The sequence below is a fragment of the Xiphophorus hellerii genome, chromosome 22 (genome assembly GCF_003331165.1).
Source record: "Xiphophorus hellerii strain 12219 chromosome 22, Xiphophorus_hellerii-4.1, whole genome shotgun sequence".
In the NCBI taxonomy this organism is placed as follows: Eukaryota; Metazoa; Chordata; class Actinopteri; order Cyprinodontiformes; family Poeciliidae; genus Xiphophorus; species Xiphophorus hellerii.
The window spans coordinates 26,542,605-26,566,532 of NC_045693.1; the positions used below are offsets into that span (position 1 = coordinate 26,542,605).

The 23,928-nt window shown below is 37.1% G+C and overlaps 2 protein-coding genes across 2 annotated transcripts in view; one reads left to right on the forward strand and one right to left on the reverse strand.

Annotated features, from left to right (window-relative positions):
• The window catches only part of LOC116712572 (B-cadherin-like), a 108,441-nt gene that overhangs the window by 19,805 nt on the left and 64,708 nt on the right, over positions 1 to 23,928 (forward strand). The gene's annotated exons all lie outside the window — the stretch shown is intronic.
• On the reverse strand, positions 149 to 13,605 carry LOC116712573 (cadherin-1-like). Its single transcript, XM_032552376.1, has 17 exons — positions 13,246 to 13,605; positions 12,293 to 12,401; positions 11,642 to 11,730; positions 10,561 to 10,770; positions 10,246 to 10,368; positions 9,740 to 9,895; positions 9,255 to 9,402; positions 8,106 to 8,278; positions 6,422 to 6,550; positions 5,972 to 6,157; positions 5,574 to 5,818; positions 5,168 to 5,310; positions 4,141 to 4,232; positions 3,860 to 3,992; positions 3,265 to 3,486; positions 1,692 to 1,822; positions 149 to 1,238 (listed from the first exon to the last, which is right to left on the reverse strand). Exons 1-17 carry the CDS (start codon positions 13,291 to 13,293, stop codon positions 1,164 to 1,166), a joined length of 2,412 nt encoding a protein of 803 aa, XP_032408267.1. The 5' UTR covers positions 13,294 to 13,605; the 3' UTR covers positions 149 to 1,163.

Genomic DNA, 23,928 nt, shown 5'->3' on the forward strand with positions numbered 1-23,928 from the left:
CGATTTTGCTCTTTTTAATGCATGATGACTATAATAAATGTAGAACATAATATCTATAGTTGTGCATGCAGTCATTTTCAATAAGTTCTATTTTTGTAAGTCCATTTATTTTAGTAACAAATAAGTGAAACAGATCAATTCCAAAGAGACTGCTTTCAAACCTTTATTTTATTAATGATTTTCTGCTTACAACTGATGCAAAGACGACATTTTAGATTAGAAAATGATACATCAATGAAAAAGTAATGCCAAAATGTTTGCTTAATGAAAACTAATACCTGCTTAAAGTTCCTGCTAAAAACTTTATTTATATGGTGCCTTGAAAAATTAACACAAGGTGTTTCAACAAACAGAAAAAAACAAACAAGGCAAAATTAAACAGAAAGCAAATAAAACAAATATCTGGTCTATACAGGAAGCCACTGGATCAGCTGATCTGAGTCAAAGGAAGGAAATCTTGGATCTGGAGAAGAATGTAAATGGCTTATAGCCTTTTAAATATAGAACTGAAAAATCTTTACTGGCATTAAAGCAGTGAACCTTTTGTTACAGAGGCTTAGCATGTTTTTGAATGTTTTGCTGATTCATCATAATGAGCTCCAAGTCTTCATGGTCGAATTGCCTCCTTACCATCACCCTAATCTTTTGCTCACTCCACAGACTCCACAGAAACTCTTAAGAGATTCCCTTATAGATTTCCAGATGAGCCTCTCCAAAAATGTTAATATTATGTCCAGGCAGTAGAAACATGATGGTGAATTTTGAAGTTTATCTTAAAACTCCCAAACACCAAAGATGCACATGTTGCACAACATTTTTGTTGTTCAGTGTTTGCTCAGTAGCACCAGCAATGGAGAAAACAAAGTCTATGTATTGAAAAAAAATAAAATAAACAAATATAACAAAGGTTAAAAGTTCCACCTTTGAAAGGCTTGCAGAAAGCTAACTCCCCAAATAGTGAACAATGGAAAACATCTTCTCTGACCTCTCAACAAGAGGTCATTACAATGACTGAAATTAAACTAAAACGGTTCATTACAAAATATCCCAACAACCACGAAATGTTCAGCATGTTACTACAGACACATTTAAAACCCACGCAGCAGTTTTCTTTAAATGTACCAAACATGTACAATTCGTTTTCATCCTGTTCTCCATTATTATCAGACAGTTTCTGAAAGTGGTTCCCCTTCAGCCAGATATTCATATTCCGGGTCTTGCGAGTCAGAACCGCCTCCCTTACAGTCAAACACCAGCAGGATGTTTCAGGCCGGAGGAGTCAGGAAGAAAAGAAGGAAAAAGTTAGTGTAATATCATGGAACAGGTTATCTATAATAGAATTGATGCACGTTATTTTTGTTTAGGTTTCACAAAGAATAATGCGGATTGTCTTTAAAAAAAAGTTTGTGAAAGGAAAACAATAGCATTGCTGGGTTTTGTCTTCACATACAGGATGATCACAGCTGAAGAACTAAACGAGATCAAGAAAAAATATTTATATTATTGTTTTATATTTTTTCCATCCATTGGCTTATGTCGTTTGGAAGAGTCTCCTGGGCACATGAACTTTTCCCCATTAACAGTTCAGCTTCAGTAAGACATAACACTTTGTTTACGATTCATATTGTCTAGAAGATGTTTTTGCTGAAACACGACGGGGTGAGCAGAATCAACCTCCATCAAATGTTCACCTGAATGTCCTCTCTGTCGTTCCTCTCCTCCTCCTCCAACATGTTGTCTGCCGTGCTGAGATCTTTGAGTTCAACAGGTTTCTCCTCTGCTCTCCTTCGTCTCACAAACAGGAACAATGGCAGCCCCAGCACTAAATGAAGAGCAGACGACTTTAATCACCAAATTGTTCAACCCCAACACAATTCCATGAAGTTGGAAGCATCTAGGGCTCTTGTTCACGTATGAGGGAAGAAGAGAGCGGGAGGTCGACAGGCGGATTGGCGCAGCATCTGTGGCGAAGCGGGCGCTGTACCGGTCCATCGTGGTGAAGAGAGAGCTCTGTCAAAATTGAAGCTCTCGATTTACCGGTCGATCTATGTTCCTATCCTCGTCTATGGTCATGAGCTTTGGGTCATGACCGAAAGAACAAAGTCACGGATACCAGGGGCCGAAATGGGTTTTCTCCTCAGGGTGTCTGGCCTTTTCCTTAGAGGAGAGAAGCTCAGTCATCCGAGAGGGACTCAGAGTAGAGCCGCTGCTCCTTCAAATCGAGAGGAGCCAGTTGAGGTGGATCGGGCATCTCAATGTTCATATACAGCAACCACAGACAAAATACAGAAAGCAACCAGAGCCCAGCAAAACAAACGGCTCCCAATTAGTACTAATTAGCTAATGATTTAGATTAGCTTAGGATTTTAGTTGGAAAACATAGAAAGAACCATTCCAGATAAAATGTCACACAATACTGAAATAATAATTAATAAAATGAACTTACAAACGAAAAATATAAAAGGAACAAACGTGTCTGAAGTACAGTCACTGACGTTTACAACCAGGGCGGTTCTGCTCAACTGGCCAAATTAAATACGGTGAAAAATGTCCACTCGGTGTCAGTAAGGCTCTATTATACCACTTATGATTTAGTATAAGGAAAACTAAACATTATGACGGAGTCAGCACACAGACCAGTGCACAGAAAATCTGTTTTTATCAACCAGACTCAGGACAGGATTGACTGACAACACAAGGAGACGTTCTGAACAAAGACTGTCACTGACTCAATGTGACCTCCTGGGTTTCCGTAGTTAGAAACTTTTTAAACTATTTGAAAAGGCAGATAGTCCTACTTGTCAGATGTGGATACAATTGGTATTTGTACCTTTGGAAATGAGTCAAGCAGATGTCAGGCCAGCAGGAAACGAGAAACAAATGAGTTGGTGAGGCAGGGAGCTGGCTGTGACTGGTTTTCACTCTGACTTCACACCAGACTAATGTATGCTTTAATGAAGAAATCTATTCTAAGGGTTGGACAATTTTGATGCTTCCGGAATCATTGAAGGTAAAATTTAGTGTGTATAGCAATAAAATGCATTAGTTTTAGTGAAGTATTTATAACATTGTTGTGTAAATTATTAAATGTCCAACTTCATAGGCCTCAGTGTTTGCCCAGCACGTTTATATTAGTGCAATGCTACAAAGTTTGCAGAAACTTTGAGTTTAAACTCATTCTCCATCTCTTAAATTAAAAGCTGTGTCTTTAATTTGAAGAAGGCTTTATATTTGTATAGCAACACAATCAAATTTCAAACTCACTGATCAGCAGCACCACGATGGCCTTCAGTATTCCCAGGATGACTGGAGAGTTGGAGCCACCAACATCTTTCTCCCGACAGCTCACGTCTTCTCCAGTGCAGTCACACACTCTGGCTGTGACTGTGCTGACCTGAGACAGACCCTGGCTGTCTGCAATGCTCATGGCCACAGTGTAATCTCCAATCTCCAGCTCACGGTTTAAAGTCAGGATAATTCCTGTTCCTGCAAAATAAGACAACAACAAACATTAATTTTGTCAGGAATTCCACCAGATTTAAGTGTTTTGGGTTTATTCACACCAGGAAAATGCTTAGATCATTCTTTGCAGTTTAGATTATGTTAGTGGTAAGTTTCTATTTGCCAATTCCTTCCTCTAAGTTTCGCTTTGTCTGCGTTTGACTCATTGGCAACAGTTTCATTCATTGGGAACTTGATGTGCTCACAGAATGAGCACATTCTCTGATGTTCTCATTCAAGCTCATCAGAGAATGTGCTAACCCTAACCTTAATGCTAGGGTTAGGGTTAGTGCTCAAAGAATGAGTAGATTCTTTGAGCACATTATGATCAAAGGTTGGGTATAGCTGATACACATACTGGTGCTGATCATCCTAGCAGTCCAGTTAGCCTTCGCAGAGCCAACTAGGCTGACGTTGTATGGAGAAGTAAAGCCTGGTCCATCTCTGTCTGTCACAGTCAGCAGCTGAGGAACTGGTATCTTGCTACACACCTGTGGAAACAAGCTAGATTTGAAACGTCCACTTTAATACCGATTTATTTTTTATTTCAAAAGTTAACAATTCTGTATCAAGTATATAAAATTCTATTTTAATGTTTATATGTAAGACTATTTTAATTGTACCAAAAAAAAGACATACTGTGAATTTGCGTTCCTCAATGGTAGGGGGGCTGTCGTTGACATCCTGAAGATGAAGAACCAGAGTTCCAGTTGCTGTAGCTGGGATTTGATCTGGTAAGACGACAGACATACAGCAGTAGCAGCAGGAGCCGTTCTGGGGACGCCTTTAGCAATCTGCTGAGGAAAACGTCTAAACTTTTCAAGAGCTGAAGAAATCATAAGAGTAAGATTAAAGAGCTCTATAAAGTACAATTAAAAGGGAGGTACAATGTATAAATAAACTTTTTTGAGCTTCAGCTCATGTTATAAGGTGATTCCCTCATCCGAGCATACATTTAGGGTTGCTTTGATACTTTCATGTATGTTTGAGGAATCATATAATCTCCCATGGCAATTACTTATGGGTGCCTAAACACTGGCTCATGCAAAACACAGACTCTTTACTTCTCCTACTGAGCTCCCCCAGACTAGCAGCAGCAGCAATTAAACACCTGGTGCTGCTGTACGTCTACTGAGCTCATCACAAAACTACTTCCTGGTCCAATGCTCCTAAGAACAGTTGTAAATGACATAATTGAGTAGCACTGTTGTGATGACATGCTGAAGTGTTGGAAAGAACAGGAGCTTTTTTAAAGAGACAGAGGCCCAATTTCAAGGTGTCAAATTTGTTTCTAGTTATATTTGTTACCTTCAGCTGTTATCAAAACTCTGTACATATCATAGTTATATGTTATATAATGGCACTATGTGCCTGGAAAATGCATTGTATCCCCTCCAATCCCTTTAATACAAAAAGTCATTCATAATGTTTTACAGGAAGTAATAAACTAATGAAAGACTACTTCCAGGCTAAGAAAACCTCAAATGCTACAGCTAGCATTCCAGTTAAATGCTCTTCCAAAGCTGGATAAACGAGGTTTCTTCAGAACAAAGAATCATAACTTCAGTTTTTTCCCAAGTTGTTTTCATTTTCAAATCCAAAGGATTTGAACATATTCTTTGTCTAAGTTTCTCTCCTACAGCTCCAGAATAAGACTCACACCTACCATCATCATATGCACCAATCAGGGCTGAGTATTTATCCTCCTTGACAAGTGGAGATTCTCTGTCCATTTGGTTTCTCACTTTTATCTCACCAGTCTCCTTATCAATGTCAAACCAGCCAGCTGGGTCACTAATTATTTCATACCTGGAACAATAAAGACAAACTATAAAAACATGTTCAAACATCAGTTCCAGCTTTATAATGTGGGACAGAGTGATGCATGTTGGGACAGGAGACAAATATCCTCATATTTTAGATTTACAAAGTTCTGATTTGCAGTTCATTTCATGAAGTAAGAAATCTGTCCACCCAGTTTCTGAGTACTCATTAAACAGACAGATCTGGAATATAACTTGGTTAAAATAGCTGTGTAAAAATGTGAAATTTCATTTCTTTAAGTTCCTTACATGACTTTCTGTTTGCGTCCAACGTCTGGATCAGTAGCTGTGTATCGCACCACAGTGCTGTTCTCAGCAAGATCCTCACTTTTAGAAACATGCTTCTCTTTTGGATCAAACATCAGAGGTTCATTGACATCCTCCACAGTCACCACCACTGTAGCAGTGGAAGTGACCAAGGGGACAGCAAAAGGAGCCTCATTCTCCACTGTGACCAGTAGAGTGTGCTTACTGGTTGTCTCAAAGTCCAGACCCTGGTTTAGTGGAAGAAAGGCTTAATGGTAACTCAGACATGAACAGTTCAGGCTGAACTTCAGCTGATAAATGTAATTGAATTTTGCTTAAAAACAAAATACTTTGAAATAGTTACATTTGGTCCAACATTCAGAACCTGCTGTTCCTCCTACCTTAGCAGTACTGATGATTCCTTCTTGTTTGTTTGTTCCTGTTTCCACAGTAAACAGATTTCCTGGATCTCCATCAATGATGCTGAACTTTGCATTCCAGGCCATGGTATGAGGCTCATCACCGTCCTTCACCAACATCTTAACAACTAGAGCGTCTACTTTATTCTCTTCAACTGTAGCGTTATACTGAGACAGAAGATGTGGAAGAGAAGCTGTCAGACAGTTTGCAGAAAAAATACACATGGACATTTTACGATCATCCATCATTTTACATCATATGTTTTGTACTTTAAAGACTCACTAATAGCAGTCAGACTGATCTACTGCTTTACTGACCATCTGCTGCACAAATCAATTGTGATAAACTGATTTGAATAAAATATTCACAAGTAATTACTAGGCAACAAAATGAACAAAAAATTAATAAAAGCAGTTGTGTCTTATACTTACAAAGGGCTGTATAAAGATTGGAGTGTGATCGTTGAGGTCGGTCACTTTGATAATCACTTTGGTAAATCCAGTCAAACCTTCTCCCTTGTTGTCAGCTGCCTGTACTTCCAGTGTGTACTGAGGGATTTTCTGTTTTAACAAACATGAACTTTAATCATATGAATCTGTCATAAAGTGGGGGTGGAAGATGGTGAGCGAAACGCAGCAGACGAGTAAGATGGTTTTAATAATGAATATCCAGAATTACACAGTCCAATAATGTCCAGAATACTGGGCAGCATGGCCAAGCAGAAGGCAGGGCTCGACGCCGGTAGCAACCGGTTACACAAATGATGAGACGACAGACTGAGGAACATCAGACGACAGAGACTAGAAGCCAAATGAGACGAGGACCCGACAAGGAACAAGGAACACAGGTGGGGTCAAATACACAGGGAGTAACCAAGGAAATGAGACACACCAGGGAGCAATCAAAGGGTAAGACAGGACAACACGGAGACTCAGAGACACAGGAACTCAAAATAAACACACAGAGAAACTCAAATCATGACAGAATCAACAGCTTCAGCATCACTCAGCTTCAGCCTGGCTCACATTGTTAACTTCAGCGTAAAATTTGAACAACACAATAAGTTTTTTCTTTTTTCTGGCTTTGTCTAAAATGTAGCAAGTCTGAGAAAAATCCAAAATATAACCAGAACTGCAAGCAGTTTTAATGGGTTCCTCGCCCGACCCAGATGTAGACATCACTTGACATGGGTTTAATATGAATTTCATACCCAGATTCAAACCTGCAGCCTTCTGTCCATTAGTGAAATAGCTCATTATTTCACTGTGAGCTATTTCACAGTGAAATAGCTGACAACCAACAATTTGGTTGTCAGTGAAACCGAATTCAAAATTACTTTATTGATCCCACAAGGACATGAAATGAAGTGAATGGTTGTGAGTGTGTGCTGGTCAGCCACAATAAAGTGGATGTGGATTAAGTCATTTAAAGTTGATAGAAGTTGGTATAAATATACAAATGAAGCACCCTGACTGGGTTTCTATACTGTTTTTGACACAGATAAGGTGGGTTTGGCATCATCATGTGGCCAAATAGGATGACTACACTATGTGGTCAGATCACAGTCCTATGTGGCTCCCCTGCTTGTAATTGGTTTTCACATATAGAAATATTGAAAATTACCCTAAAATGTTCCAGTTTGAGCTAAAAAATTTGAAAATTACACCAAATAACAAAACTTGCTTCTCCTTTACAATGTTTTTTTATGCTGTTCTGTTGAAGCATACATGGGAAAAAAAACAACATTAAGCATTATGGGCTCTTAGTGTGAAAGTTTGATTTGCTGTGATCCAAACAAAGACGCTTCGATTCTTACCAAACTTTGAAGAGTGACTGAGGTTGATGTGTTTAGTTTTCGAGTTATAAGCATAAAAGCATATTTTCTGCTATAGCGCCACCTACAGGTGCACATGCCTGAATATGTGCAGCTCAGTAGCGTTGTGGGTCCTGAAGCCGAGTAATAAATAAAAGTTGTAATAAGTTATGTGGGGTAGACTGCAGTATGAGTTTCAGTGGAGAAACATGATAGTAAGAATTATATTTTGTCATTCATTGGCTGTCATGGCATTAGCCATCCCACAGGCTCAGATCCCTAACAACTGTCAGAATTCTCACCTCTCGGTCCAGTCCAGCTTCGTTGACTCTGATGACTCCAGTTGCTGGATTGATGGTAAACATGTTGGGACTGGGCTCCTCTGGCTTCTGACTCATTACATGGTACCTGATATCAGAGTTGTCAGTATTTGGCTCATCAGCATCTGTGGCCACAACCTGAATCACCTGAAAACCTAATCGAGAGGAAACACAAAGCAGATCAGTGAGAGCAGATTCACCAGTTTATCAACAGAGGTTTAACAGTGAGGCTGAGCTGAACTGAGCGTAAAAACCGAATGCTGCTTCTCCTTGTTTGACTCGGTTCTGTTCATGCATGACTGAGAACTAGTTCGCTTTGGATCTGTGAACTTAGTTCAGATTTGGTTCAAAACCTATGAACATAAATCAGTTCAGTGGTGTCACTGGGTTTTGTTAAATTCTGATAATTATTTGCCACCAGAATAAAATGTATTTATTTTTATCCCATTTAGGGCAAATAATAGGGATACAAAATTAACAAGATTGTGTTGTTGAGGCAGAATGGGACTTAGAATAAAATGTGATCTTTTCACCATAGAAATATGTTTTCACGCTGAGCTTTTCAGACAATATGTGTATTTATATCAGTAAATGTGTCTTGATGGTCTGAGGTAGATCTGTTGAATGTTGGATTAAGCATTTTGTTCTTGTTCTTTGGTCTTTGTCTCTTTAGTCTTAGTCCTTATTCTCTAAGAGGACATAAACAATTTTATGGATTTCTGATTTACACATGTTCTATATGTCAATAAATATAATACCAATGTAATACCATATTTAAATTTCTTAATTAAACTTAAATACAATTTCAATGGCATTAATACCACTAGAAAGGGTATTAATGCCCTTTTCTTTACAGTGACCATTAGAACTTTGATGAAAAACTCATCAATGTTCTAGTTTTGTTTAAGTACCGAGTTTATCTGAAAGTTTTGTTTCCAAGCAGTTCAATAATCTAGTGTGATGTTAATGTTGGGCCAAAGATTTATCCATTAATTGTCCCAAGTCAACCTTGGACTAAATGTTTGTGATAAGAAATAACATTTCACCAAACATAAAATATGTGTATAAAAAACAGTTTTGTATGTAAGATATTATTTATGTGTGTTCAGCACCTGAAGCCAGGAACTTTACCTTCTTGTGAGGCCTCTGGAACTTCTCCCACATAGACAGACTGACTGAAAACAGGTTTGTTGTCATTCTGGTCAATTACATTGATTATAATTTCCATCGGCTCCTCTGCTTTTCCATCGCCTCCCTCTGCCACAGAATGGGCTTGAAGCTATAAATATGATACAGTTTTCCATCACCAAGAAAATGATATTGTGTGTTGCTGCTTTCAGTTCATGTTTATTTTTGATCGTATCTTTTTATTTATATTCAATATCTTTGAATGACTATAATCCACAGCTCTAAAACAGATGATTCAATTCTCTCCGGAGTCACACGAAAACGTTGCAATTTGATTTAGAAAATCTTTGATTTCAGATGTTTGAGATATTGTAGAAAGATTCACCTGTTGGCAAGAATCATGCTGCCATAAAAGCACATTAAAATGTTCTAACAGATTAAATTAGGCAGAACAGCATCAAGTTTAAACTGACAGAGAAAACACTGACCGTGTACTTGTCCACTTTCTCTCTGTCCAGTTCCTGTGTGACATGCAGATGACCAGTGTCTCTGTTCATGGTGAAAAGACCAACAGGAGGCTGATCTGCTCCTGGACCAGTGATGCTGTAATAGATCGTCTTCACTTTATCTTCATCAGAGCGAATCTGGACAAAACAGACCAACTTTCAGCTTACATAACTTTAACAACAGTTATTAGTTGCAAATGTCTGATTCTGCATTAATTTAGACCTAAGAGAGATTTTTTAGTTAAAGCATTAATTATATTGTAGTTCTGGCAAAATCAAACAATAGGTCAGAAAACAAATATCTTTTTTCTTCAAGTCTGGGTTGGAGCAGGAATTAAACACAACATAAAATATAGAAAGTTTGAGGCCAATCTAAATTATCCTATAAAATATAACACAGAACAGATTGGGTTACATTTTCCCTAATTCTTTTAAAACAAAAAACAAAACAAAACAAAAAAACTGTAGGACATTTTAGTTCCTCCTACCACGACAAGAAACAGAGGAAAAGGTCCTCTGCTATGTTCAGGAACATTAATAGGAGGGATAACCCAGCCTCTCTTTCTCCTCTTCAGCCCTGGATTAGATTTGGGGAAATCCAGGATGGGAATCTGAGAGCAGGAAATATTAAATACATCCAGGGAGGATCAGCATCTCACAGAGAAACATCTCTACATATCAAACCTTCTTAAAGAAGAAAAGCTGCTCAGTGGAGATTAGATGAGTTTATAACAGGTAAGATGCATTTTTTCTACTTTCTAGAAGAACAACTTTCCTTTCTGGTCCACTTTACCAGATCTCACCTGCTGATTACTATCAGAGTCCAGGTGATCATGAAGCTGGTTGCTGAGTTTGTGAGCCTCATGATGATATTCAGCATCCAGACGGTTGTTCATATAGTGATGATCTTGATACAGCAACCTGACAGGAAGAGTCATTTTCTGACCTTGTGAATCCCAGGCATGGACCGAGAAGTTCTGGTTCCCCTCATGAAGGACAACCTGTCTCTTTACCTGGACGGAGACAAGAGCAAAGGTCATTGGCCTGGTGTCTCTTTAACTCTCAGAAGTGATGAGATCATGTGATTCTGTTTAAAGCCAGCCTGGGTTTATAAAACTTCTCTTCAGGAACAATGACAAGCGTTCCAAAAATGCTAAACAGAACCACCTTTATCAGTTTTTATTTTAAATTTTAATAATGCTGATGATATATTATTGATATTTTGATAAAAATTCATGTTTTTCTTTTCAGAAAAGAAAAGAAAAGAAAAGAAAAGAAAAGGAGAACTTTTTATGATACTTAAGTATTTTTATTGGCCACTATCACTTCCTCCTTTCACATTCATAAAAATACACTAAATATTTTCTGCCTAGAGACAATTCAGTAATTAACAGCTCCTGTAGAGTTCTCCATTTAATATAGGACCATCACAGATATTATTATTTGATTTCTATATTCTGCCCAGCAGCAGATGATAAGTAACATTTTTGTCAACCAGACTCCCTCCATGCAGTTTTTATGGTCTGAAAACATTCAACAGCTTTTCAGTAATAAGTGGCTTAAAACAAGCAGCTTAAAGCAACAACTAGAAATGACTGACCTGCTCAGATCATAATTTGGTCAGATGGTATCAATGTTATTTGATTGTCAAATAATAGCAGGTCTGAGGTAAGACACATTTGACATAATAATAATAATAATAATAATAATAATAATAATAATAATAATAATAATAATAATAATAATGCATTTTATTTGACAGTGCCTTTCAAAAGACCCCATGACACTTTAAAGCATTATGTGAGAGTCATGAGTCAAGCATGTGAGAGTCATGTGACATGTCGTCCAATAACAATACGGGTTTCCAGCAAGTCTGTTACTCACAGTTATTATTCCCTCAGTCTCTACAACTAAACGGCTGTCATCTGTGCTGAAGAGAAATCTTGTGCGGGTCGTGCAGTCAGTGAAGCCAACTGGAAATAAATACATTTAAATAAATTGATATATTTAAAAAATACAATGATTCCAATAAAAACAAAGAACTCTCAGTTTTGTCCACAAGCACAAAGTAAGGTAATACTAACTAGAAGTAATAGAAATAAGACATATTTAGAAAACAGAAACTACAAAGGAATTGTGAAAATGTAAGCACCATTTAATTTTTTTATTTTTAAACCAAGACATTTTAAAACATACATTGGAAAGTGAATTTTTTTTACACTTCAGATTTTCAGGCAGATAGTTTTTAAGCATTTAATCTTAGAGTCCTGCAACTTTTACATGCGTCCCTTGTCCTACATGCTAGGATTAAATGATGAAACTGCCTCACTAGCATGCAGTCAAGCTCTGCAGAGCTCTGCTAACAGCCAATACTGGAGCCAGTGCTGAAGCAGAGACATGAATGGTGGAGTGATGGAGGAGATGGAGGGAGGGAAAGACTAACCATCTCTGGGTTAAACTCTCTCCCAGGCAGTAAGCTCCCCCGCTGACCCCAGTAGGCACCCTGGTTTATAGAGATGGAGGGAATACTGATACCTTTGCTCAGTCTTGTGCCTGGCTTCAGGTTCTTTCTGCTCACTTTTAATATAAACAGCTCCGACTCAAATCCAGGTTCACACGATGACCCATCTGCAGCAGCTGAGGTCTAGAAGAGGAGACACGGTGAATTTATTTATTAGATCAATTCTAATCTGTGGTGTCATAAACAGTTTGGTTTCATACATTGTCAGAGATTGGAATCGTTTCATTTTCCTTTTCGTGGGTGATGGATTGAAGTTTTGTAAATGTACTCACCTGTAAAAATCTTCATTGCTAATGGCAGAATATTAGTACAATAATCAAATTAGATGTCAAATATTTCAGGGTTTCTCCCAGTGTTTTATAAGCCTGGCGGGCCACCAGGCTTTACTTGTGCCTCCACCAGTCTAAGGATTAATATTTATTCAAGTCTTTTCAAAATGTTTGCATTTTTAAGACTTTATAGTTGGTGTTCAGGTATTAATCTTTCAATAACACATAATTATTAAATGATATTTTCAAATTTATTGTCAACTTTAAACATTTTTTTACTCAAAAACACGACATTGGTGAATGAATAACCAGCCACGGGGCTTAGCCAGGCTTCTGGGGGAAAACTTGTATTTCATCACATTTTTCATTGATTACAGGACTACTGAACAAGAAAATAAAAACAACCTCCCCTCATTAGCATTACTGGAAACTTGATGAGGTTAACCCCAAAAAATGAAATAAAACTGTTTGTATAGTAAAACAGACCATATACTGTTTGAGCTACATTAGTTAGAGCCATGTATAATTTTGGCCTTAAACTTTTAAACCTAATATTCAACACTTTTTTTCTCAGCTGCTATTACAACAAAATGTAGATAAACACACATGATTTTAAAAAGCTTAACAAATATTAGAAATTGAGAATTACTGAAATTTAATGAGCTTGTTAAGATCATAAAGAGGGGAAGATTTCTTACCTGACACAAGATCCAAACACTCCAAACTACAAACCAAGTGGTCTCCATTTGTGGAAGTTCTGGTGATTTACTTTTATGATCAAAAATGTTTGGAAAAATCAAAAAGTCAGCGTCTGAATTTGTTCAGATGATCAATTTCCCTGAAGATTTCTTTACATGTCTGCAGTCTGCACACAAACCACCAGATGAGCAGACACAAAAACCCACAAAAAACAAATGAGAAGTAAAAGCACAAAAATCAAAAGTTCCTTTTTTTTCCCCTTTTGTCAGAATCATCATTTTAATTAGGTTTCATTTGGTTTATTTTATGTCCATTTTCAAACTTTCCCAGCTGCAGCAAGTGAGTTCTGGTAAACTTCATGTGAAAGGCCGAGTAAAACTGAAGTATGTGTATCATTCAAAATGTAAGGATCAGCATGCATAAACACAGAATCTGACAGAGCTTCAGACCTTCCTTCTTTCACATCCTCTTTCAACTGACTGAATGAGTTAAAAATCCTCGTGCGAAGCTGTGGAAACATTTTGACTTTAAGATGATGTGACATAAACTGTAAAGAGATAGTTTGGACATTTCAGAGCCGGGTCTATGAAGCTCTTAGCAGCCGAAAACATTTGCTAATCCCACCAAAGACTCTGTTAAAACATGTTGGTGGTGAAATTTCCAATTCACCAGATGTTAATTAACTAAAAAATGCAATGTCATGTTTGACATTGCATTTTTTTGTTGTAAAAAATAATCACTGGAACTGATGCTGTTAAATGAGGTTGTAGCCGTTTAAGCACTAAAAAAAAAGTAAAAAATGAGACATTTGTTTACAAATTAGTCAAACTTTATGTAATTTAACCATTTTGAGAACATTGAATTGTGAAAATTTATTTCAACAGTTTACTTCCCAAACTTTCTAAAAAAAAAAACAACATTTACACCCGGTTTTGAATCACAACATGGCTCCAGTCAAAGAAGAGCACAGTTTAGGTTGGACAAACCTAAACTGGATTGTTGGACAAACACTGCAATGTGTTTGCACATTGCAGTGTTTAGTGGTTTTGACTCCAGAATGTATTTTTTCTACATGTCAAAATGGAGAGAGAAATAAATTACATTTACGCATTCCACGGCAATGCAGAATTAATATAAAAAACACTGAAAAGTTAAATAGCAGCAGAATGAATTTTAAAATATTATTTTACCAACCCTACATTCTGTTTCAGGTAACATGTTGACTGACTTTACATTGCTTGGTTGACCTGCTAGAAGTTACAGAGCATAACACACTTTGAGGAGATAGACAACAGCACCTCTTGTGACCCTGCAGGGGTGTTAATGGATGGATTTAAGGACAACGTCCATCAGCCAAAGTGTGACACACAGAACAATAAATTGCACCAATTCAAACAAAAAACAACAATTACAGTGGAATGAACTACATGTCTCAGTTGGCTGGAATCTGAGATGACAGGAAGAAGACCCAGACGAACGCTGATGGTGTCGACAAGGAGGAAGCAAAAGCGCAAAGGCAGTGACAGCAGTGGTGAACATTAATATCAGTCAACCTTAAATGTTAAAAGGTGCTCAGTCTATTCTGTCTTTCAGCAGGTAAAGCGTACAGCAGTAGAACACATATGTAAGCTTGGACAAAGAGCTTCATGAGACAGGAAAGTTCAAGGTTAGCCTTTAAAAACTACTGACCAAAAGTGCTATATTTAACAAAAGACCTGCCTGACTTGCCACTAAAGCAGAATTTATCTCGATCGTTTTTGTATTTTGAGCTGAAAGAACCTGGTTGATAAGACATTGGCATGAGAATATTAATCTGCTGACTGATTTAGTGAATGTCAGCTCCAACCTGTGCTCTCTCATTGTCCATGTGTGACTTGATGTATAAGAAAACAATGAGTAAATGTGAACATTATCCTAATGTTTCGATTTTGATTAATAAAATCATGTTAGTTTAGCAACAGCAATATAATTATTAATTTCTGTTTATGTTGGAAACAACTAGACACGTACATTTTTAATATTTATATCATGCTTTCCATTTCTGCATAGAGGGGGTTTTTGTCGAATATGTAAACACCATAAATAAATATGTTTCCATTAAGTGTCAAAGGTTTTCCACTAGGTGGAGACACATTTTCATGCACAGCAACTGTACCGCTGTACCTACAACTTGGATGTTTATATTTAAAGATACTAGAACAAATACAAAGCATTTTTGTTTTATCTATAACTTCTCTTTGGGATTAATACAATATTTTTGAATTTGAATTTTGAATTGAATGTAAACTTTACAAACTTCAACACTTATTGTATCAATCAGAATGTTTTTGTTTTCTCCTGTGAACTTGAATTATTATTTACACACACTTCAACAAAACTGCTGGTACCTCTCTACAAAGTAGTAGAAATCTCCTTTGTAATAACTTGAAATTGACAAATGTAATAATAATAATCTAGTAATCTTTAAAAAATCTACTGAAAATGAACCAATACAAATTAGACTGTGGATTTTAAAATGTGGTCCAACATAATTAAAAAAACAAACTAATGAAACAGGCCTGGATCAAATTGATGGCACTACTAGAAAAGATTGAACATATTTTGACCATAATGTTTCAATTTTTCAATCTTCAATCTTTTGAAGAGAGAAATTTCTCTACTGTCAGGACTTGTCATGTGTGTCAGACCAAACCAAATCAAGTTTGAAACCTTTTTCCTTGTCCCAGATTCTCACTTTGGTGCTGAACTATTTCAGCACCAAATACTGAATTATATCACATTTCATTTACTGGCAAAAATGGGAATGTGATCAGAGAGCAATATCAACACTCACACTTACATAAAGAAAGATGAGTCCAAGCTAATTTAGGGATTCATGCACCGTTTTTATTAGCTGAAGAGCTAAAAATTTTATTTACTTTCATTTTCTTGCTTGTATATTAGATCGTCATTTTTGAATCCTACTTTGGTCTAAGTGTTGCAGGTTCATGCTTAGATGTAAATATGAAAAAGATGACAAACTGGCTTTAAGATCTGATGGCTAGCTCTATGATCTGCATCAAAGAGCTTGAAATCTTTTGATTAATTTATAATAAATGGTACAGGGGACAGAAAATGGTTAGTAGGGTCTTTAACCGGTGATAGTGGCAGGAGCCAGGACAGAGGAGCAGCTGCAGAAAGCCAAAAAACATTTTCTGTTCTGCCACCAGTCTTGTCCTTTTTGTCCACTATTTGTTTACATTCTGTTCCCTTTTTTTCATTCATACACCCAACATTGTTGTTTTCAAATTCATCCATCCAACTTGTAAAACACCTTCTATGTCCTTCTACAGCCTCTAAATCCTTCACACCAATATACTTTTTCCATGTTTTTTGTTTCATTCATTTACCCAATACTTCCAACATTTTCCATTTCTTTATGTAGCTTCTAAATCTTTTACACCAACTCTCTTTCCCTTCTTAATTTACGTTTCTGTTCCTTTTAGTATTTCATCGACCTTATTTAACACTAAAAGGAACTGAAAGAGCGCTATCCAAAAAAAACCCCACTCCATTTTATCTAATCTGGATTTCTTTATTTATTTCTTAATTAATCCGGATTGCAAGCGTCTCTGTTGCTCTGGGCGTTTCACTGGCGGACCAAATTGATTCCTAAAAGATAAGTTTATGCTTCATGTATTTAAAGCCGTGAGAGCGGACCAATCACACAGCTGGCGCCTCTGCGCTTTGCGCTGCCGCTGCTTTACCTCTAAAGGTTACCTCCTCAGCGCGGATCGCGCGCGCCTCCTTTCACTCAAACTGGACACAGGCTGACCTGTACGGATTTTTGTGTGGAATTATTTTTCTTTGGCGAGCTCCACGTCAAGGTAAGAGCTTAAACCCACTGTGTTAGCTTTGGTTGTGAGCGCGTTGAGGGAGCTGTGAGAATGATTTATATCTACGAACAAAAAAAAAAAAAAAAAAATGTGGGGCGTTTACGTCTCAACACGCTGCCCAGCGCCTGGCTCTGTCTGCGCTGATAAAGTTTATATGGTCCCGGTTAGCCTAGTGACAAACGAACCAGCGCTAACCTCATCATGCAGGTTCATCCCGGTGAAGAGCTTTCGCGCTCGCCTCGTAGTCATGCTTCACGCTGGTTTTATTTTATTTTATTTATTTATTTATTTATTTATTTTTAGTATTATTTGTCCGGTTACACGACGCACCAAACCATATCACATGCTTTGTCCACTTAGTCAGCCAGAGTTAGTGCGCGCGCGCGACAGCGTGAAGATCTGAAAAACTCGCCCCACGAACTTGTGACGCTTATTAAACTTGTGAAGCTTATTAAATACTCAACAGATACGAAATGGAAGAGCTACTAGGGCCACATTAGCAGCAATGAATTATATCTCCCGTTTGTTGCGCATCTGTGCGCAGTGCAGCGGATTTAACTCATTATGCAGGACCGGTCCAAGGCCGCATGAGGCCTTGAGCAAAATTTGACTTTGTGGCACCTTTTGTTGCTAAAAACCTCAGCACCTTTAACAGCTTCTGTTCCTAATCTGGGAGAGGGAAAGTAGTTTAATTGGCCAACCTAAAAAGCAAGAAATTATAATTGCAGTTTACTAATATGTAGGGCTGTTGTAAACGAATATTTTAGTAATTGAATAATCTATCGATTATTCTTATGAGTAATCGGATAAAAAAAGATAAAATAAAACATTGGTAAATCTAACATAACAGCAGTGTTACTATCGCATAGCAACATAAGTCCAATTTTTCACATTTGAGCTTCCCTAACAATAACTTTTCTGTAGTTTAGAAAATTAACCTGTAACAATAATAGCTCACTTTCCAAGTTAACCTGAAGAAAAGTTATACACAAATCTGAAATTATATTAATTTAATAATAAAGAGGAAGGCTCACAAATAAAACAATGTCTATTCTCCAGCTTTTCGTTTATGTATTCATCTTCAGTCAATTTAATAAATGAACTCTCACCTTGCCCAAACATTTATAGCTTTTCTGTTCATGTTAGCGACGGGATTTGACACCTTCGTTCGTCACACAGAAACACATCTACCAGCGATGTACTCAGCCACCCATTTGTTGAGACCAGGATGATATGAAATTAATTTTCCGCTTAGTCCATAAAGCTACACTTAACGTTAATCATCTAATGCTCTGCTCACCTGTATAAATACACCTGCAGCGCTCTTTCCCACTATTTGCTCTGACCTGCTGCACCTCCAGGAGGAGAAAGGCTGCCGTATCCAGGCATTGTGCCAGTCATTTTAAGGATGCTTATTGGTCCTCTGAAAAATGACAAAGACCCAGACATTATCACCGATCAATACAATCCTCCCAGGCCAAACTTGAAAACTGGATGTTATGCTGCTAACACTTAGCTTTCGTCAACAACTCAGGAGGAAGTGAGAGCAGTACGCAACGCAAGTAATAACCCAACCGGAACACGATGCATTAAATAATAAAATATAACTTAACGAAGCTTCGAGGCAGATACATTTTCTTTGAGGAATTGTGAACAAATAGAGCCCAAACTCAAAGATTAAACTGAGAGCATCAGATTGTTGCTATGGTAACAAAACAATCTAACTATGAATATTGTTCATTGAACTTTTACAAAGTAAACTTGCCAGCTCCTTAAAATCTTACATTTAAATGTTAAACAATTTAAACATTTACATTTATGTATGCTAAAATAATTGAATCAAATTTAGCAGCATTGATTATCTTATAATAAATAAATAAATGTTACATTTGTATGTCTGTGGTTTGTGTTAAAATATTAGCATTTCTGAGGCCCCTGAAGCACCTTCTGGAGCCACTGACTTCATTTGGATTAAACTGAAGTGCAAATAATTGATATTCATTTTAACTGTATTTTTTGATTTGTTGTTTTTAAGACTAGTTGTGGATTTAGATAGCATTTCACTGGCGATGTTTACCCGTAGCATATAATTACCCAGTAATATTTTTCTTTTTCCTGTCTACTTAATATCTTTTAATATAAAAACACGGTGGACCGCCTCGACTTAGCAAGTTTTCTGGGGGAAACCCTGCAGTTTATCCGGCCACTCTACTCCTAGTAACTTCCAGGAGGGCCCTGTTATCTCAAATAAGGTCTTTACTCCCGATAACTAATGGAGTGCCCTGTCTTATATATCATAAGAGATGTAGAGCCCATCTCTGTAGGCTATGTGAGACTGGATAATTCCAGGCTAGCTCACACACTGGTCATTCAGTTCCCGGCGGCCAAACGTGGATTCCTCTCAGCAACGCCAAAATTATTGTGAAAAAAATAACTTTAACAAGAGTCTGGATGAGAAGAAATAAAAAATGTATTACAAACTTGCAAGGTGAGAACAGGAATACAGTCAAAGGAGTCAGCCAAGTCTGCTTTGTCTAGCTTCCTTTTATATGTTCTGGTCAGAGAAGAGAGACTTGATAGGAATATAAGTGTGAATCCTTGACTCTTATGTACCAAGGATTCTGTGGAGCCCAACATAGAGGGTCTTGCCATTTGTCTCTTGCTAAGGAAAGGGAGTTGTTCTTTAATGCTAAAGAAGGCAGATAATTTCTGGGTTGGGAAAGTAACAGTCTCCAGGATCAAGGATCTCTCCCTTGACACTGCAGAGGTCTGTGTGAGAGCAGCTTGACCATCGTATGATAAGACTATGCAAATAATCTAAAACTGAAGAGGGGTGAGGAGCACATTATATGTCCTGTGAGAAAATTGTCATTATTATATAACATGAAATATAACAGGAAACTCACTTTCTTTTTCTATCAAACAAGTTCAAACGAGATCCACACAAAAAAAAGTTTCCACTCACTTTCGCTAATTTTCCTCACCACCCCTCTGTTTATCTGACAGATACCGTTGGCTGTGGGGCGTATTGCAGAACACCAACTTGTTCAATCTTGTTGTTGAAAACATTCAGGTTTATCTTCGGTTTTCAATCCTAATCAGAAGAACATTTTCAGTGAGGGGCAACATAAACTCAGCAGGTGGAAGAGGACAACTTTAAAGCTGTAGAGTTGTTTTTTGCCTCTTGGAGAAATCGACACCTTTTAACAACAAAGACAGATTTGTTTTATATATTTGTGTTTGTGATAATTGTTGGTCAAGGTTGTTGTTTGTTCACGCTGAGAAGTTTATGTCCAAGTTGCTCTGTGATTTCCAAGGCTTCTTCAAATTTTAAACAAATAATTCGGCCAATATTTTTTAATCACAGAGCAATAAGTAAACCTTTCTTTCATTTTAGTAATTTACTGAAATTACTTACATTAGATTTCAATATAAATATTATATTTACAGTGAAATATCACAATATTTCACTGTAAATATAATTTTTTAAATGAAAAGTAATTTAGTCATTGATTTCCTGGTGTTTTTGGAGTTTGTTTACTGTTCTAACAAAAACTAGCATTTAAATATTTATTTAGTAACACTTTATTTGAAGGGGTGTGCATAACACTGTCATAAACTGTCATCAACATGAAGAAATCTTCATGAATATTTATGACTGATGTCATTAAGTGTCATTCGGATAATAATGACATTTTCAATGCAAAGTTGACATTATTTAAAAATCTCTTTGTTACAACCACTTGACATCCAGTTGACATTGACCTAGACAAAGATCTTCATAACTGGTCCTACTTGCTTCACTTTACTTGTGGTAAGCGTTAATTTTAATGACTGTTATTATAGCATTTTACAGTGTAATAACATGTAATGACATCTGTAACTAGTCCAAAGTGTAAGGGAATATAGTAATGACACAATTACAATTGTCTATTGACTGGCCCTGTTAAGACTAACAATATAACATGGTAATGTATTAATACATAAAATAAATTTTGATAATAACTGTTATGACATATTTATGACGAATTCTTGGTTAAAGTCAAGTTGTCATAACAAAGACATTTTGGTCTATTTAATGACAAGGTGTCACAACAAAGGCATTTTGATTAATGTCAAATTGGCATTGAAAGTGACATTATTTACCAAAAGACACTTAATGACAACAGTCATAAATATTCATAAAGACTTTTTCATGTTTATGACAGGTGCTATGTCATGTTTATGACAATGTTATGTCAGTATTATGCACAACCCTTCAAATAAAGTGTTACTAAATAAATATGTAAATGCTGGTCTTTGTTAGAACAGTAAACGAACTCCAAAAACACCAGCAAGACAAAGATGAAATTATTTTTCATTGTAAATATTATATTTACAGAGCCCTGTAAATATAATATATAGTGAAATGTAATTTAAGTAATTTCAGTAAATTACTAAAATGAAAAAAAGGTTTACTTATTGCTCTGTGATTAAAATATATTGGCCGCATGATTTGTTTAAAATTTGAAGAACCCTTGGAAATCGCAGAGCAACTTGGACATAAACTTCTCAGTGTGGACAACAAACTATCACAAACACAAATACGAAACCAATCCGCTTTTGTTGTTACAAGGTGTAGATTTCTCCAAGAGGCAAAAAACAACTCTACAGCTTTAAAGTTGTCCTCTTCCACCTGCTGAGTTTATGTTGCCCCTCACTGAAAATGTTCTTCTGATTAGGATTGAAAACCGAAGATAAACCTGAATGTTTTCAACAACAAGATTGAACAAGTTGGTGTTCTGCAATACGCCCCACAGCCAACGGTATCTGTCAGATAAACAGAGGGGTGGTGAGGAAAATTAATGAAAATGAGTGGAAACTTTTTTTTGTGTGGATCTCGTTTGAACTTGTTTGATAGAAAAAGAAAGTGAGTTTCCTGTTATATTTCATGTTATATAATAATGACAATTTTCTCACAGGACATATAATGTGCTCCTCACCCCTCTTCAGTTTTAGATTATCTGCATAGTCTCATCATACGATTGATAAGACTATGCTGCTCTCACACTGACCTCTGCAGTGTCAAGGGAGAGATCCTTGATCCTGGAGACTGTTACTTTCCCAACCCAGAAATTATCTGCCTTCTTTAGCATTAAAGAACAACTCCCTTTCCTTAGCAATACACCGTGTTCCATATTATTATGCAAACTGGATTTAAGTGTCATAAAGATAAAAAATTTTGTTGTGCTATTAAATTTATAGATGGTATTGTGTGTCAGGGCTCTTTGAATCACTATAATTCATTTCAGAGAGCTGGTTGATTAGTTTGTCTGGTGAGCTCAATTAAAGGAAATCTGCTTAAGAAGGATGTTCCACATTATTAAACAGGCCACAGGTTTCAAGCTATATGGGAAAGAGAAAGAATCTCTGCTGACGAAAATCATCAGGTAGTGTAGTGCCGTATGACAAGATATGAAAACATTAGATATTTAATGAAAACTGAAGCTGTGAAGAGATTTGTGGCTGATTTAGAACAAAGATGGGTTTGTACAGATAAAGGCAGAATGAGGAAGGTTTCTGTTAGACAAATTCATCGGATTAAGAAAGCAGCTGTTAAATTGCCCTTACAAAGCGGCAAACAGGTATTTGAAGCTGCTGGTGCCTCTGGAACCTCAAGGTGGAGGATCCTCCAGAGGCTTGCGGTGCATGAACCTACTATTGGGCCCCTAACCAGAGCTCACAAGCAGAAACGGTCTCAGTGGGCCCAGCTGTACATGAAGATTAATTTTCAAACAGACTTATTCACTGATGACTGCTGTGCAACCCTGGATGGTCCAGATGGACGCAGTAGTGGATTGGTGGTGGATGTCCACCACGTCCTAACACGGCTGTGACATCAGCAAGGAGGTGGTGGAGTCATGCTGTGGGCCGGAATCATGAGGAGAGAATCATTGGTCAGCCCCTTCAGAGTCCATGAAGGTGTGAAAATGACCTCAGCAAAGTATATGGACTTTCTGACTGATCACTTTCTTTCATGGTTCAAAAAGAAGAGCTTCTGTAGCAAAATCATCTTCATGCATGACAATGCACCATCTCATGCTGCAAGGAATACCTCTGTGTCATTGGCTGCTATGGGCATAAAAGGGGAGAAACTCATGGTGTGGTCACCATCCTCCTCTGACCTCTGACCTCAACCCTATTGAGAACCTATGGAGTTTCCTCAAGCAGAAGATCTGAGGGTGGAATGCAGTTCATATCAAACCAGCAGCTCTGGGAAGATATTCTGACATCCTGCAAAGAAATTCAGGCAGAAACTTTCCACAAACTCACAAGTTCAATGGAAGCAAGAATTGTGCAGGTTGAGTTTTTTATTTTTGAAAAAAATACTGTTCTCATGGGGAGCTTTGTTCAGTAAAATTTGAATCTGAGAATGTGGGGGTTTAACACTGCTTATCCGGCTTAAAAAGTTACTTCTGGTTTTAGAAGATCGCTTTTGTTTTACTCAGATCTGAATCTTCCAAGGATGTGTTGCTGGATGTGTGCCCTCTGAATCTGGATGTGTTGCTAGAGTCAGTGCCTGGACCAGGTTTCAGAAAATGCCTCAAAAACACATTTGGTCTCCTTGGATGTGTTGCTTGAAATAAAACCTTAATACTTGAATATTAGAAAAGTTTTTAGATATGTATTTCTCCTAAATTATTTCTAAGTAGTTTAGATTTAAACTTATTATTGTTTAGTTTTATTTTTCTAAGAAAGAGAAGTTTTGAACAAATAGTCGTTTACGAAATGCTGTGTTGGTCCTTTGCATATTTGGCAGCTGAAATA